General features: G+C 30.7%; 1 protein-coding gene across 3 annotated transcripts; it reads left to right on the forward strand.

The window, feature by feature from the left end:
* The first annotated feature begins 3,713 nt into the window (after window positions 1-3,713).
* Window positions 3,714-15,288, forward strand: LOC111689099 (aquaporin AQPcic-like). 3 transcript variants are annotated; one of them, XM_046949640.1, is made up of 3 exons: window positions 3,714-3,862; window positions 13,953-14,523; window positions 14,592-15,288. In XM_046949640.1, the coding sequence occupies exons 2-3, from the start codon at window positions 13,984-13,986 to the stop codon at window positions 14,802-14,804; spliced, it is 753 nt and encodes a 250-aa protein (XP_046805596.1). In that variant the 5' UTR covers window positions 3,714-3,862; window positions 13,953-13,983; the 3' UTR covers window positions 14,805-15,288. The 3 variants fall into 3 exon arrangements, with proteins under 3 accessions (XP_046805596.1, XP_046805597.1, XP_046805595.1); XM_046949641.1 differs by having other exon boundaries at window positions 3,733-3,862; window positions 13,956-14,523; XM_046949639.1 differs by lacking the exon at window positions 3,714-3,862 and adding an exon at window positions 13,584-13,664.
* The last annotated feature ends 2,505 nt before the right edge of the window (window positions 15,289-17,793 follow it).

Raw genomic sequence — 17,793 nt, forward strand, 5'->3', positions numbered from 1 at the left:
ATAGTCTAAAGACAAGTGTATATACCTACATATATACACTTGTGATTAAAGCACATTTTTAATACCACCCCCCCCCCTACCTACTTTTTGAAAATTAATTAAAAAGTAAATATTATTATGTTAGTTCCATTTTTTTTTTAAAGTTCAAATTTTCCATAGTTTAATCTGTTAAAAAATTCCTCCTGAGAATTGTTTAGCATATTATTATTATGTTTTCTACAAATCTTTAAATTTTACATAATAATACCAATAAGATTTAGGATCTCAAAAGACCCAATATTAGATATTCAAAAATTTTTATTCCAATGACTTTTCTTAAAAAAATGTCTTTTCAGAATGGTTTTCTATAACTGATTTTCATATATTAATAGCTTTTAAATTAGCTTAAATAATATTGATAACATTAATCACTTAAAAAAAGAAATTTTAATTAAAATTTAGATTTTTTCCTATTGATATAGAAATAACTGATATTATTTCTAGGTTTGGAGGTAAGTTTGGAAGTTTATGGCACAATAATGTGATTATATAGAATTTAGATGTGTATTTATGTTGTAGTCAACTGTTGCGAATGTTAACGATATCTTCTTCAAAACAACGACAAGAGGAAAAATGTTTCAGTACTTTTTTGATATAATCTCAAGTTTATAGAGAAATACATTTATTTTAGGACGCAAGACTTAGATAGATAGGTAGATAGATAGATAGATAGATAGATAGATAGATAGATAGATAGATAGATAGATAGATAGAGAGATAGAGAGATAGAGAGATAGAGAGATTGAGAGATAGAGAGATAGAGAGATAGATAGATAGATAGATAGATAGATAGATAGATAGATAGATAGATAGATAGATAGATAGATAGATAGATAGATAGATAGATAGATAGATAGATAGATAGATAAGTAGATAGATAGATAGATAGATAGATAGATAGATAGATAGATAGATAGATAGATAGATAGATAGATAGATAGATAGATAGATAGATAGATAGATAGATAGAGAGATAGAGAGAGATAGAGAGATAGAGAGATAGATAGATAGATAGATAGATAGATAGATAGATAGATAGATAGATAGATAAATAGATAGATAGATGTTTGTAATGCACAGGAATGTCAAGGGTTTTAACTTGTGCACCCGCCTTGGTGGCCTTATCTCATGGTGGTCTTTTACAACCACTGGGTAGACTTGAGAATGGTCTACCATCGCCCCTTTTGTTTTTCAATGAAGAACGCAGGTGGTAATTTTTGTACATTGGTTCTGACCGGTCCATGCACAAGTTCTTTGCTGGAGTACTCGAGCTATCTAATCTCTTGACTATTGGATGGGCTCCGTTGAGTCGGCAACAGCACCTAGAGACGTAACCGGTAGACCGAAGTACGATCATCAATAAGCCGTAGACATTGTTCTTACTCACAGGGACACACTGTGGTAATTCTGATATTATCAGAGTAAACCCTTAACATATCTGGACAAGGAAGGAAAATTCAATGGTATCAAATGTATATGATACCTTTTATCCATCATCATTCAACCCAGCACACATCTTATTTATACGACACATTCATTAGGAAGACGGGTGGGGTAAGGCCCGCCGAACCTCACATTCATCCCGTACCATATACAATTAATACCAACTCGTTTCCAACGCTTAATCCCACAGTCACTTGACTGCGGGGTGTCTATTGTTCTCGGCAACAGCACCGAACTTATACTGAATATTGACTATTATCATGTGTTAGTATTTTAACCGCCACTTACTCTCCCTGCGAATTTGGGTTTAAACCACAGCCATTACGTGGATCCCGAAAGAACCTCAACCATCTGACCAGCCAGGACATAGATCTGTGTGCAACTGGCCACACGTAGTACCAGATTATGCGGTGGTGTGGTCTGACCGCTGGTAATCTATGCAAGGACTAAGCCAAACAGTAGACTATAACCAATTTTTATACCCTACACCACTATAGTGGGTAGGGTATAAAATGTCTTAAACGACTAAAATTGACTTGTAACCATTTGTATCGCAATGAAACTCAACAAAACTAACTGTTATTTAGAAATATATCCTTTTCCCAAATTTACCATATTTTACCTATATAAAGCCTCATTTAGAAATTTTAGTTTTTTTTATCAATAAATTGCTTAAATATTTTGGAATTATGGTAATATTCAACATAAAAGTTTCTTTATAAAAAAAAAAATAAAAAGTAAAAATTTTAAAAATATACTCATGGTGTAGGGTATTATATGGTCGGCCATGCCCGACTATACTTTCCTGCTTGTTCAGTCCCGGTCAGACTGGAGGTATTGGCCACCTCTTTATACCCCGGGATTGCAATAACACCAAGGCGGAGGTGTCGCCAAGGTAACATGCCCCCGGGGGCAGTTTGTAACGCACAATAATATTTTTCCCATACCCACTTTAAAGTATATCAATCGGCTCAAAATTATTTTCTGAGTCTATTTATGTCCGTACGCCTATTGAAAAGAGCTGAAATCGGTGCATTTTTTCACCTAGCTCCCATACAACTCGACCCGTCGAATAGGGCTTTAAGTTCATAATTGATGTCTACAGTTTTATTCAACAATAAATGGCTTAAGGCAAGGTACAATTCAACTTAAATGGTTTATTAAGAAAATTTATTATTTTTGTAACAGGTGTAGGTTATTATATGGCAGCCTCGTCCGACTATAATTTCTTACTTTTTTTTGTAAATGGTGTTCTAATGAAAGATCCATTATACTATATGTCCATTAAACCTTAAACCATGAGCCCTTGTAAATTTTAATGATCCTAAATGCTTGTATAAAAGTTCTAAACTTAATCAGTGTAATGATCCCAAACTTATATGACAACTTCACTAGTTTCGCTGCAACTGAATAATTTTCAAAAATTTAAGTTTCTTAACCACAGTGGGACGTCAGAAATCGATCGCTCTGACGAAAGAATTAAATGAATGAAAGAATTAATGAATGAAATGTCATTAATTCTTTCATTCGTTCAAATTACAGGATTTTTGCGTAATTACTTTGTAATTATTATTTAATCATCGTGAAATATTTAGTAGTTGTCTACAATTCTAAAACTAGTATTCCTAATCGCTTGCAAATGCATTTCTAAGAGAATAATTTTGTTAAATGCTCTTTTCTCTTTTGACCTTAAACTTGTGATAACAAGTTATTTTTATTTTGTTTCTTTTATTTTCAAGGTTAACATTGTTTATGGTCATGAATCTTTTAAACCAAAGAAAGTTTCATAAAATTATTTCTTATCATTGGACCAAAAGTGTTTTTGTGCAAAAAATAAAAATTTTACACAAAAAATACACGTGTAAGAGAGTGGAAGTCAAAATGTACTATATGTCACTCGCTATAGATTGAACCCTGTGTCTATGCTCTTTTTGTTTCGATCTTATATTTATGTTGGGAGTGATCGTTTGCTATTATTTTTCATTACCAAACAAATTATGCTACGATTTGTTGTTGTTTTTGTGGATTTTGTAGTTTTTTTGTGGGTTTGCTTCCAGTGAGGAGCGTATTTGTATTTCTTATCAACACTTTTTGGTATTATCGTTGTTGTGTTCGTTGTGCGTTGTTCGGCCGTGCTGTTGTTGTTGCTCTAACACTTTAAATTTTTGCTACTCGTCGTTGGCTAGAGCTTCGCTGACTTTTTTTGTTGGGCCGATATTCTTTTTTTTTCGAAATTCTCATTAGGTCTATGTGGGCAACACTCGGGAATCTTAAATATTAGTTTAGTTTTTACGCTCAGCACAGTCGTAGCGGTTGTCTGACGCTTATTAGTCTCGCTGTAGATTACTATTTACTATATTTTATAAATATATATTTCGAAGTGAGTAAAGTAAATTTCGTGTTGTAAATTTACATAAATTGTGGTGATAAAAAAAATGTTAAAATTACAAGTTTATTTGTTTTATTTTTTTGTTTCTTTAAAATGCAGTGGTAAATTTAAATATTTACCAATTGTTGTCTTTTGTTTAAAACAAATTTTATTAAAAAAAAGAAATACTTAAAAAAATTTATTTAAATTTTCTTATCAATTAAATTAAAATAGTGAAAAAAGTGTATTTGTGTTTGTTTATTTTAAATATGTTGATCGTTATTATTTCATGAAACAATATTATCAACATATTTTAATTAAAATTTTGTGTTAAATTTTGAAAAAAAAAATGTTTTTTTTCGAGTGTTTTCTTGACGGCACCTGAAACATTAAATTTAACCTTGATGAAGGAAAATGTCATTTATGTGATTAAGATATATTTTTGACTTTGCCAATGATATATAGATTTGAAATTTTTAAAAAAGAAAAAAAGTAAATAAATTACGTGAACAAATTTTGGACTTTAAATTTTAAACATTTTTTTCTGAACTAACAGTCATCAGTGATGTAGTGAAAAACAAATAGATAATCCATTAGTTGATCAACCTTAAAGTTTATTTTATTATTTAAGAAAATATTTATTTTGCTTTTAAACTGACAGGTGATCTTGTTGGAGCATTAGCATCTGACATTCATTTAATTTTGAAATGTAAGTTCGCTTCAAGATTGTGGACTTTTAAAGAAACATCTTTTGAAAATTAGAGTCTTTTAAGACAAACTCATAAGTTTTATAAAAGGATCGTAAGAAGTTATTGATATCTGTTGTTTTAATTTCTCTCACAGCTTTGTCGATCTTTTATCTCTTTTTACAAAAAAGCGATCAATTGTGAACTTTTAAAGAAACATTTTTTGAAGGATCATAACAAGTTATTGATATCTGTTGTTTTGATTTCTCTTACAGCTTCGTCGATAGTTTTTTCTCTTTTTACAAATGCGCGATCGGTTGAAAAGATATTTTAACTTGAAGATTGTGTACTTTAAAAAAAAATGTCTTTTGAAATTTAGATTTTTTAAGACAATCTCATAAGTTTTATTAAAGGATCGTAGGTGTTTATTTCTCTCACAGCTTTGTATATTCTCTGTCTCTTTTTACAAATGAGCGATCGGTGGGAAAGCTGTTAATACTTTAACTTCTAGACTGTAAACTTTTAAAGAAAAATCTTTTGAAAATTTTAGTATTTTGAAGACGATCTCATTAGTTTTGTTAAAGGATCGTAACAAGTCATTGTCGATCTTTTTTCTCTCTTTACAAATGAGCGATCGTTGGGAAAGCTGTTAATACTTAAACTTCGATATTGTGGATATTTAAAGAAAAATCTTTTGAAAATTAGAGTCTTTAAAGACGATTTCATAAGTTTTATTAAAGGATCATGACATGTCATTGTAATCTGTTGTTTTGATTTCTCTCACAGTTTTGTCGATCTTTTTCTCTTTTTACAAACGAGCGATCGGTGGGAAAGATGTTGAAGGATATTTAAACTTTAAGATTGTTGACTTTAAAGGGGAAAAGCTTTATTTTCCCTCATGCTTATTCTGTATATATTCCCTCATGCTTATTCTGTATATTCACAGAAGAGAATTGTCGAAATTTTAATCTAAAAGTTTCAAAGTCCTATACCAGCACCCTTGATTTCAATATCTGTATTTAAGTTCTAGATAAGGCGAATGACAACTCTTATTCATTTTAGAAATCTTTTTAAATTTTACATTCTTTAGATTTTCGAACAGACTTTTATACATAACTTTCGATATTGCGTTCCTTATTTGAAAATTTGTTTAATTTTCTTTACAATTTAAATAGAACTTTACTATCGCAATAGCCACTACTTGCCCAATTTGCACTTTTTATTTTAAATGGAAATTTTATTTTCTATTAAATCACCTTTGCACTCGGTCTATTTAATAAAGACCTGATAAGCTACAATTCGAAAATAAATACAATTTATAAATATATTTGCATAAAAGAAAGCCGATGAAATTGCCGCTTAATTGTAAATGGAATCAGTACAAGTCCCAGCAGTAAATGAATTAATATTTAATCTTCTTTTAGAAGTACGAACTATAGGGAACTAGTTACATAACAGATGTCAGATCCTTTTAAATAAATCTGTCGAAAAATGTACGTATAAATATAAAATCTTTATTTTAATATTTAGGCTTAAGGCTAGTTCTGTCTTAGAATTAATTGACCCACTTCCTACACAACGACATTAAGAATCAGGTTGCCTTTATATAAAAAATTAGATTTGTCACCAAAGAACTAGTCACGGAGCTAGTTGCTACTGTGTATGTTATTAAATTAAAATCCTTTATACATAAAGATTTAAACCTAGAACTAGTTGCCCTTACCACACAGAATCCACTACTGGAAAAAATTTTGCGTCAGGCCTTGAGGTATATTTATTAAGAAAAGATCACCGATAACAGATACCGATTTATTATTACTACTCGTTTTCTCCTACCAGTTATTTCATTACAAATTTAGAATCAAATATTTGAACATTACGAGTAAAACTTCTTAAAACTATATATGTAACTTCTAAACTGGGCGCCAAGGTTGTTGAATATCCAAAAACCTAATCTTATTTATTTTTTTCTTTAACAAATATTTAATTATAAAACACAGTAAAAATAAGTCTACTGATTGTACTACTTGTTAAGATTAAAAAAAAACAGTTTATAACAGGTAACTCACTACTCGAACCTCCTCACTTAACTTTTGGTTTTTAATCTTTATGTTCTGTTCTTTTATCAGAAACGTGATGGTAATTGCTTTTTATTTCTGAAATAATAAAAATTATATCGTGTTTCTTATTTAACACTTGTAGTAAACTTAACACATGATAAAAATAGTTGAGATAAAACTTTAAACAATATCTTAGTAATGTTGTTGGTTTTCTTAAGGCCCCCGATATTTCGCCATAAAAAAGTTTTGTTCTTTTGTTTCATATGATTCTGATAAGTGTGGCTGACGTTTAAACGGCTTATGTCTTTTGATAAAAAACTAACAAGTTGTCAGGAATTTTAATCATGGGGCTGTGAAACATGCGGTAGGTTTCAAAGTGTTGTAGTTTTAAATAGAATATGATTTTTGAGTGGTTGATAGGTAAGAAATTTAGGAAAGATTTTCAAAGTTTTCAAGGACGTTGCGACACTTTTAAAAGTTCTTGAAAATTACGATACTTTAGGTCCATTACATTGGACTACAAATAGTTTAGATGTCATGAAAAAGCTTAATTTCAGGAAGTACTACTTACCCAAAACTTAAAATCTATGCATGCGATCGAAACCAGATATACAAAAAACTGTTTAATAGTAATCAAGAATACAACATACATCAATGTTTGAAGCAATTATATCCCGGAAAGGAATGTATATTTCTGAAAACCCAACTATTTAGTCCAATACATTTCTTTATTTTAAATCTTACAGTGTTCATAGACCTTTTAACATTTTGACTCTATATGATATTTGGTGTGCCTTAAGGTCCATTTAATGTACGTGATACGCTTGCTAAAGATCAATAAAGTGGGTTTTCATATGTTTTAACATTGGTCCTCCACTATCACTTTATATTTTGAAATGAAAATCTTCTTGAGCTAATGTAAAGGGGCCGGCAGTCACAGTGAAAGCTTTCTCCACAGACCTCGTCTTAGAACATCAGAATATTGCACTAAGAGGTCCTCTATTTGTTTTAAAACCACAAACTTCGTCTTAGGATATCATACTTTTACAATGACTGCTCCTCCACAAGTTTTTAGTCTTATATAGATCTGCCATAAACCTTAGGACATGAGAATATTATAGTGACGGGTCCTCTACATGTTTTAAAACTTGAATGGGTCTCTTTAGTAAAGAGTCTTTACCCTAAGGTATCAATCACTTTAAGAAAGCTTGTTCACTTTTTTTTCGTAATAAGGAGAATTTTTTAAGCGAAATGTTAAACTCTGAGCAGTGGCCTAAGTTCGGATATACATACTATTCAGAATGCTTAAAAGGTGAAAATTATCTCCACTTAGGACAACGGCCTGTTAAGGTTATGGGTTATCTTAAAGTCTTTAAACATGAACCAATCCTTATTACCCAAAAAGCCTTTATCTCTACTGTTATTAAAAGATCAATCAAATTAATATGTAAGACTGTCTAATAGGCTTAAATTGACATCTCATAGGGCATCGGCATGTAAAAGTGGTGGATATCTTAATACTTAAACCAATCCTTGGATATACATCTCATAATGATATGAATCATAGAACGACTAAAGTCTATAAATTGAACTCCCATAGGATATCGGCTTGTAAAAGTAACGGGTCTTCTTAATACCAGAATCAGTTCCTATTCTTCAATGTATCTGTTATTCCACTCATTAAAGTTATGTTTGATTATGATGAAATTGTCTTTACAAAAGTGTGGAGTCTGATCCATTTTCCCAAAAAAAACTTGTATCTCTAGTGATATAAAAATATAATTTAAACAAATCTGTGAGCATGGCTAAAGGTTTAAATTTACTTCTCATAGTAAATCGGTATGTAAAAGTAATGGGCTTCCTAATACTTAAACCAATCCATACATACTCGGTGTGGTATAATACATATGTCACAGAATGACTTTCTAGAGGATATCATATCATTTAAGTAAAATTATTCACTATATTTTACCTCTCAGTGTAAATATAATGAAATTGTCTTGACATCCCTCCTTTACTAAAGTGGTGCGCCCTTAAACCCCAAATTATCAATTACTGGGCAGGTTCTGTGGTGCCTGTTCACTTTAAGCTCTAGTAATATAAGATCCTTTTTGTTTTAAGAAACATTTTTCTTTCTCATTTTTCTCTCTCAGTAAAATTGTAATGGACATGTCATAGCCCCTCTCTTTTAGTAAAGTGTAGAGTTCTCTTTAAGTTTTCAAACTGCAACCGATTCTTACCCTCCAAAATACCAATTACTGGACTTATATCTCTAGCAATAAAGTAAGATCGTTTTTCTTTTAAACAAATACTTTTTCTCTCAGTGTAATTGTGATGAACTTGTCTTGGCACTCCTTTTTAGTGAAATTAGATTGTTGTCAGTTTATTTTATATATATATGTATATGTATTCTGAATTAAATATTTTATTGTTATAGTAAATATTCATAGAATTTTATTATCAACTTTGTGCAATCATTTTGTTTACATTACAATTTGATTTGACATTATTAAAGTGCGTAGATAACAACAATAACAATGTTAGCAGCAAAAACAAGACAACAACAAATATCAGGAATAATAAATCAGTTTTATTATTCAAGAATCTAGATTCTTTTTGATTTTATTATAAAAGTCCAGTAGTTTTAAATGAAAGTGTTTTAAAATGCAATCATATTATTACAAATATAGTTAAATAGATTACTTTATACATTACAGGTAATCTATTATAAAGACAATTGTCACTTTAGTGCTCCCAAGTAATCAATAGTGTGGACATTTTATATTACAGCTTTAAGAAACGAATTTATCAGTCCCGAGTAGAGGATAATTTCCTTTTGTCTAGTTGGATTTGTAATAGCCAATAAAGAACCATAAAGTTCTAGTTAGAAACTGTCACCGAGAACTGCTGGGTAGAATGCGTTTACATTTACTTACAACAAGTGCGTCAATTATACTTGTGTTCTTGTTCTTGTTTGTGGACTTTTCAATTGCATTTAAACTTTGGTTTTCTGCAAAAAATATAAATAAATAAAATATACTCATCAATCAAATTGTTATTGAACATTGATCTATTTGTATTTATTTATACGTTTTTTGCTGCAACTGTCAATTGTTTTTGCAGTTATTTATTAATAGGTTTAAAATAATTTTAATAAAATACATCAAAAAAAATGTCATTTAAATGAATTACTTTAAAATGATTTAGTTAAACATTTTAGAACAGGGTTAATGACATTTTTTTAATCGATCTTTAAATTTTCAAAACAATTCAACAATTTTAAACATTTTTTTACTTCCTTTTCCTTTAAATATTTATTTTAGTTTATTTTTTTTCTTTAACACCTTTTTAAGTCTTAATCATATACTTAATAATTGTATATTTTTGAAATATTTTAGAATTATTATTGCAAATATTATAAATGTTAAATATTTGTTTAATATTTATTATAACTAGACATTCGTTGGCTATGAAATGCTATAATTAACCCTAACTAGAGTAACAAATAGACTTTATTTGTTCATTAAAAAAAAATATATTTATATTTTTCTTTATAATGAAAGAAAATAAACAGCTTTTAATTAAAGCGATTATGTAAAAAATATACGAATTTAGTATCAGTGATTAGATAATCTATTTGATTATATATTTGAAATTTGAACTCTTTGTCATAATTATCGTAAAAATCCAATTTGCTAAACTTATAAGAATGTGTCTGAAACTTTTTCTAGATAATTTCGAAAATCTTAAGTTTTCCATCTTTCACAAGTTGTAAACTAGAATCGCTTCTTAGATCTAAGGAACCAGTAACTGGTCAAATTTTCATTTAGATACTAAAGTATTTTAGGTCCATTTTCTCGAATTCTGAAGGGTTCGGTTCATAATTGGTCCAAGTCGTTATAAAAGGCCATGTTCTAAAGTTCTGATGTAAAGGTCGTAGACCAACAAAAGTATTTACGTTCAAACTCATTATTCGATCTTGCCTTGTCTATCTGTTTGTCGGATGAAAATGCGTTAGGGTTTAAAAGTGAGAAGATTTGGATCATTTTGATGCAGTTTCTTTGGTATAGACCATAACAGTCCATATTTGATATAACTGAACTAAAATACAAAAAAAAAAATAAAATTCATACCAAATTTTATTTGGATTTGTCCATAATTGACCCTTCCTCCAATATAATCCCTCTTACAAAATATCAATTTATGAATAATTTATATGTGGCATAAATAGTAATTAATAGGAAACTCTTGATGTTTTGGACAATAAAATACAGTGCTCCATCTTGGTCCTCTTACTATTTATACCACTTATATCCGACTGAAAAAAGAATACAACACTCATGTACGGGCACGAGTTTCGAAGCCTATATTGAAATTACTCGAACGCGTACAAGAGCGGGCGAAGATACGTATCGCTGACAGTAGGGTATCCAACTCTATTGAATCACTGCAGCGCCTTCGATAAGAACTGTTATATCGATACTATAATGACATGATTTCCTTTGTAATATACATTTTTACGCAGCACATGATTCTTATCAAGAACATACCAATTTATGGTCGATTGGGCAGTGGACCATACGTCACTTTAGATGTAAAAATGTTAAAATCAAATGTCCACAAACACTTGTCCCTCTATCCTCACTCTGACAACCTATTTTCCTAGTTCCAACAGAATGCACCGCACGAGTAGGGGTCACCACGAGTGCTGGCCCAAGAAAAAAATCAATGAAACATTTAAGTAAATACGACAGAAATGATTTCTTATTAAAAATGAATTATTCACTCGAATTCTGAAGAGTTCGGTCCGCAATCGATTCAAGTCTCTATAAAATTCCCTTTCTGAAAGCATTGATCCTCATGTTAATATCGATCTATGACAAGATTTTGTTGGTGAGATTCGTTAAAGACAAACATAAAACTATCTCTTGTTATTGATCATTAACTTTATTAGAGAATCACACTTTCTTCAATTTCCGACATTGAGACCTTTTTACTGTATCTGAACATGTATATATATCCCTGTTCATAGCGGACTTCTTGCTTCGATAATATATACATTATCAATAATTAATTGTACTATGATCTTAGACAATTTTTATACGATCCTCCCTCAAGGCTCGTCCTAGAGATTGTCAGATATAGCTTTAATTCCTTATTTATCGGTCCTATAATAACACACCTACACAAACTAACATTTTAAAGTTCTACTATATTTGACAGGTGCGAGGACCATTATATTTGAATTCATTGAAGTATTTTGCATTCAGTGAAATAAACAATTAAAATTAGTGAAATAAACTTCAAACACAATTAATTGTTTAACTAAATCAATAAAAAATTGTTTTATTTGAAATAACGTTTAGTTTTTCTCACTTGTAATTAGTAAATGATTGATAATTATCTAAAATAGTTTTGCATTTTTGCAATTAATTTGCAAAATAATGTGAATTGCTATCGAATATATGTTTGTTGACAATATCAAATTTTGAATGCAATGCTAATAGATTATATAAATAAAATATTAAATAATGTGCGATTTTTTCAATAAAATACTAAAAAATCCCCAATAAGAAAGTATATTTTGTAAAGTTATGATGACTGATTATATTCGTAATTAATAAGGTCCATAATATATCTTTTCCTAAGGTAATTTTTAAGAAAAATTAATGTATCGATCATGACGCGAACACTGCAGATCAACAATGTCAACTATAGTATGTTTACAATGTTTATATAGACGTACATTGCCAATTTGTCTCAGAAAGTGATTGTGCATCGAAGGGGTGTTTAGACCCATATTTAAATTACAGTTAAAAAAAACTCTGATTTATAGGTAAAACAGTGTAAAATTACTTTTAAATCCATAATCAGTTCTTCCCCACAATAGTGGCGTTTTCACTAGACAAGGTTGCGTGCTTATCGTACAATGTTTATCATTAGGCCCTTACGATCCATTTCACAGATAGTAGAATGTACTTAAAACTTTAAAGATCTTTTAGTTAGTACTTCAATATTATACATTTCTAAAGTATGTATGTATATTTGTAATGTTAGATAAATACTATACATGAGCACAAATGTTAAGTACCCATAACTGGGTTTTTGGGTACTTTAGTTTTACTATCAATGATTAAGTAAATATTTACGCATTGATTTTTATTAATTTTTTTATTAATTTAAAGTGAACAATGTATATATGTATATAATTATAAGTACATATACTATGTATATGTTAAGTTTACATGCATTATGCATTTTGATATTGTAAATTTTAACCCACTTTAGGGGGGAGGTACGTCTGACGTTGTTATAGTTCAAAGTTTAATTTCATTCTGAATTTGTTTTTTGTATAAATTAACTGAATTATAAAAAAAATCTCAAATCGTTCTATATCTAAAAAATCTTTTGAATAGTAACTGTCTCTGATCGATTATTAAAGCTATTGGATCTCGAAACCTCTAGGGCTAGTTAAGGTACTAATACTGATTCATTTCCAATATTTCTATTCTTTATCTGTTTCATCACTGATGGACTCTATTCTATTTAAGCTCTCGCAGGGAATAAAGCTACACGATAATGGTGCTGTCAAAATAAGTAACTGCATTTTTTCTCAGCAGCAGTTTTGAAAAACAGCTCAAAGCTGCTTAAATTTTTGTTGTAGATAAAGCAAAGATAATTTCTTATACATTGCTGAAGCATTCCCCCCCATCATTCACCACCACCCAGTATAGGTTAACAGTCATTATTGGATTCTTGCCACATGAGTTATGGACTTTTGGGCTGCCGCAGCTGTATCTACGATAACTTCTCATTATAAAATTACAACATTCTTGTTTTGTTGTTTATTTCATTTGTTATTTTGTTGTTGTTTTATGTGGAGAGCATAGAGTAGTCTTAAGATTAAGTAAACTTAAACTGAGCATTGAAAAGACAAGTCAAACAGGTAGACAACATGAAAAATTTCTCATTGACAGTTGATAACGAACTGTTAAATTGTTCGGAAGTGGAAAATAAAGTTGGACTAAGTGAATTTTTTAATGAAAATATGGTAGAAGCTAAAGAGAGGTAAATGGGAAGTTTTTAAAGAAGATGGGGTTATCAGCGTTATACTGCTCTTTTAAAACTGATCCTCTTCTGGGAGTTTTTAAGGATGATGGGTTTAAAGTCTCTATATACTGATCTTTTAAGACTGAACTATTCAGTCACCACTTTTTTAATGGAATTTGTATAAAATTGAGTTTTTAATCGATCATGTTAATTGATCAACACAAGCGACTAGGAAAATAATTTATAAAACATATCGGCGAAATTATCTTTATTTAACCCCTATCCCTCTAATTTCTTCTCTTACAGTAGCTATTCCAATTTTTGGGAAAAATACAAAATGAAGACTGCCACTTTGGATAAAATTTGCTGCTTTTTAGCAGAACTCATCGGTACGGGCCTTTTGGTATTCTTGGGTTGCATGGGTTGCGTTAAAACCGATGTTTTCGCCAACAATCACTTGCAAATGTGTTTGAACTTTGGTCTCGTCATTTTGGTCATTATCCAGTGTTTCGGTTGTGTTTCGGGTTCTCATTTAAATCCTGCCGTTACAATTGCAGCCTTCATCTATGAAATGGTCTCAGCACCCATGGCTATTGTCTATATGTGCGGTCAAATGTTGGGCGGTTTCATTGGTTATGGCCTTTTGAAGGTGGTATTGCCCGAGTCAACAATTAAAATGCCAGAAGCTGCTCACAATTTGTGCGTAACTGTACCCCATCCTGATATTACTCCCATGCAAGGTTTTGCCATTGAATTCATTATCTCTGCCATTTTGATATTGGTTTGCTGTGGTGTCTGGGATCCTCGTAATGCTAAATTCCATGATTCCGTACCAATTCGTTTTGGTTTGGCTATTGCCTGTTTGGCCATCACTGCTGTAAGTTTAGATATTGATAAATTAATAAAAATCAAATAAAACTAATTTTCTTTATTTCACCTTCTTAGGGTCCCTTCACTGGTGCCAGTATGAATCCTGCACGTTCTTTCGCTCCCGCTTTGTGGAACTATGATTTCGAACACCACTGGGTTTACTGGTTGGGTCCCATGTTGGGCGGTGCCGTTGCTGCTTATGGCTACAAAGTTGTTTTCAGACGTGAAGTTAATGAAGAAGCTGTTCACCATAAATTGCGCGCCATGGAAGATGTTCCTTTGTCTTAAATCCTTATTTAAGCATATTCTCTTTATGTTTTCAACAAAAGTACCTGTTGGCTTTGTTATTTAGCCACCAGTGTTGCCATATTATTCAATTTATTTAGGCTTCATAACTAAAAATTTAATATTTTTCATGAAATCTTTTTCCTTAATAGAAAAGAAAAGATATTTAATTTTTAAAATTTGTTTAGATTTTAAAACAAAAAACATTAGAAACCAAATCCTCCTCCTCCCATAAACATTTAGTTTAAGCTGTCATCTGTGCAATTTTGTTCTGTTACTCTCTTTCTTTATTTTTCTCAAATTTTAAATTTTAATTAAATTAAATTATTTTGTAAAAATATTTCGTTAATGTCTATGACAAAAGAAAAAAAAAATATGTACAATTTAAGTTCGTAAGTAATTGCATTTTCTTTTTGAAAAAAATTATACATACTTTGTTTTAATTAATTAAGTACTAATAAAATTAAATAAATAAAAATATTGTTATTTAAAATAGTTGTCAAATCTTTAGTTTACATTTTAGGTTTAGCAAAGGTTTAGCTAATGTAAGAATTCAAGAAATTACTTCATCAGACGCGGATCCATGAAATGAAAAACAACGTTAATACGTTTAAATCTAGTTTCTCACCACCTATCTTGTCCACTTCAATTTCCACTTAGGAAAATTATTAAAGTTTGAATTATGGTCTTAAAACATTTCATTAACATAAAATTCAGTATAAATAAGTTTCGTGCATACACAATTCTTGGTCCCTTATAGGTCTACTTCTCTCCACATGCTCATCAACATTCGTCTGTCCATACCAGTAATCTATTGTCCACATGCTAACCTCAGAATTACTCTCATCAGGGTTACCCCATAGGATCTTTGCTGTTCTACGCACCGTTTCATTATTTCAAGAGGCCTTACGAGATTTTCTCATTTTTGGGCTAATGTTTGTAGCACCCCAAAGTATTGGACTAAAGTATAGCAATCGGTTCAGAATCACTTTCTGAGTCGATTTAAAGTCTTTGACCATGTAAAGCTTATGTGCACGCTACAGGTCGCAATTTTCAATATAATTTGATGAAATTTAGCACAGACTCCTTTTTTGGTCAAAGGACGAATGCTGTTTTAAATCGGTCCATTAGTTCGGCGAGCAAACAAACAATAGTACCCCCCATATAGGCTTTTGGGCTCATTGTTACGTTAAATGTTCTATTATGTCAACAAAAATCGGCAAAACTTAGTTTTATAGAACTTTAAACAAAGAAAATCTCTTTTCTGTCATAAATAATTATATATATATATATTTCGGTATTAAGGTTAAAAACTAATTAAATGCATTTTTTTAAGAAATAATACACATTTTAAATATATTGACTGGTGTAGTGTATGATATGGTCAACCATGCCCTACTATACATTCATAATTGTTTTGATTTCGCTTCCTTTCGACAGCTTAACAAACTCTAACTCCCTCTCCTTAAAAGCAGTTACATTCGCTTTTTCGTTACCGACTTGTGCCAAGTGGCCAGGTACCCAATACCTTCTGGCTGTCGGTAAATATGTAAAGTTCTGTCGTCGCTATATTTATTCTAATTCGTTTTACAACATTCCGTTGCTGTCGGTAAATATGTGAAGTCCTGTCGTCGCCATATTTATTCTAATCCGATTTACACATTCCGTTGCTCGGACTTCTGCCTAGATACTTGTATTATGAATAGATAAACGCTTATTTTTCTTCAACATAGAATCCCAGGCCCACTTTATCCCCAATTAAGATATAGCTGTTCTAATGATCCGTTTGTCTAACAACGACATATTCTATGTCTGGTATACGATCAGCCACATCCAATGATTGTGTATAGCCTTCCAATGCGTCGAGTATTCACTGATGATGTATCCTAACAGCATTTGGCTAGTTCGCCTAAAGGTTGTTTGTGCCAGCAGAACTACTCAAACCATTTCATGTTTCAATAGATGGAATTACAGTAACATTTCTAGAGCCTTGGTTGATGTAGCACCACTTATACCCAAGCAGCATGTACGCTGATCTTCCTATAGTAGTTTGATATTACATTTGTTAATCAAAGAAGTCCACCAGATATATAAAGCATAAGCTAGAATTGAGCTAATTATAACTTTATAAAGCCATTGTGTCGGACAAAGACTATTCATTACTATAGTTCTCCTACATATAGTCCAGCACTGATGTACTTTGTTAATTCAATTCTCTATGTGGTGTCTCCATTTTAATTTCCGGTCAATAATTTACTCTATCTGTATCTTTATCTTCTTGTCCAGGAAGCAGAGTTCAGTTTGCTTAGAAATTATTGTGAAAATGCAGATATCCTGGTTGACATTGAGGTCACTCGGTGAAGCCTATCTCAAGGCCTTCTCAGCTCTTCTACACAAGTAATTTGTATCATTTCCCATTTATGACATAATATTTCTAATTTTGCTATAAAATTGTACATTTTGAATAATGAGTTAGTTAATCGAAACAATTAGGCTGGTATTTATTTTGATGCTTGAAAGTCATTGTTTGTATATTGTATATGTTGAGGTGATAGAAATCGATCGTGTGCACAGTGGTAAAAAAATATAAAAAGTATTTTTTTTAAATAAATGGAAATGAAATAATTTTATCATTGTTAATACGTTTAATATAGTGTTTAAAAAATATATAAATACTTTCAGTTGTAGTTTGTTATCTATTAATATTTTAAATATTTTACTTTTTAGTGGGGAGGGTATATTAGATTTGAACTGATGTTTGTAACACACGATAATGTTGGTCCCATACCCACTTTAAAGTATATCAAGCAGCTTAAAATGATTTTCTTAGGTGATTTATGTCTGTACGTCTGTCTGTCTGTCCGTCCATGTAAACTTTGTAATCAAACTACAGTTTGCAATTTTGAAGATAATTCAATGAAATTCGGTACATGGAATTCTATTGTCCCAAATACGAAGCCTATTGAATATGGTTAAGATCGGTTAATTATTT

This window comes from Lucilia cuprina, chromosome 4, assembly GCF_022045245.1.
Source record: "Lucilia cuprina isolate Lc7/37 chromosome 4, ASM2204524v1, whole genome shotgun sequence".
Lineage (NCBI taxonomy): Eukaryota > Metazoa > Arthropoda > Insecta > Diptera > Calliphoridae > Lucilia > Lucilia cuprina.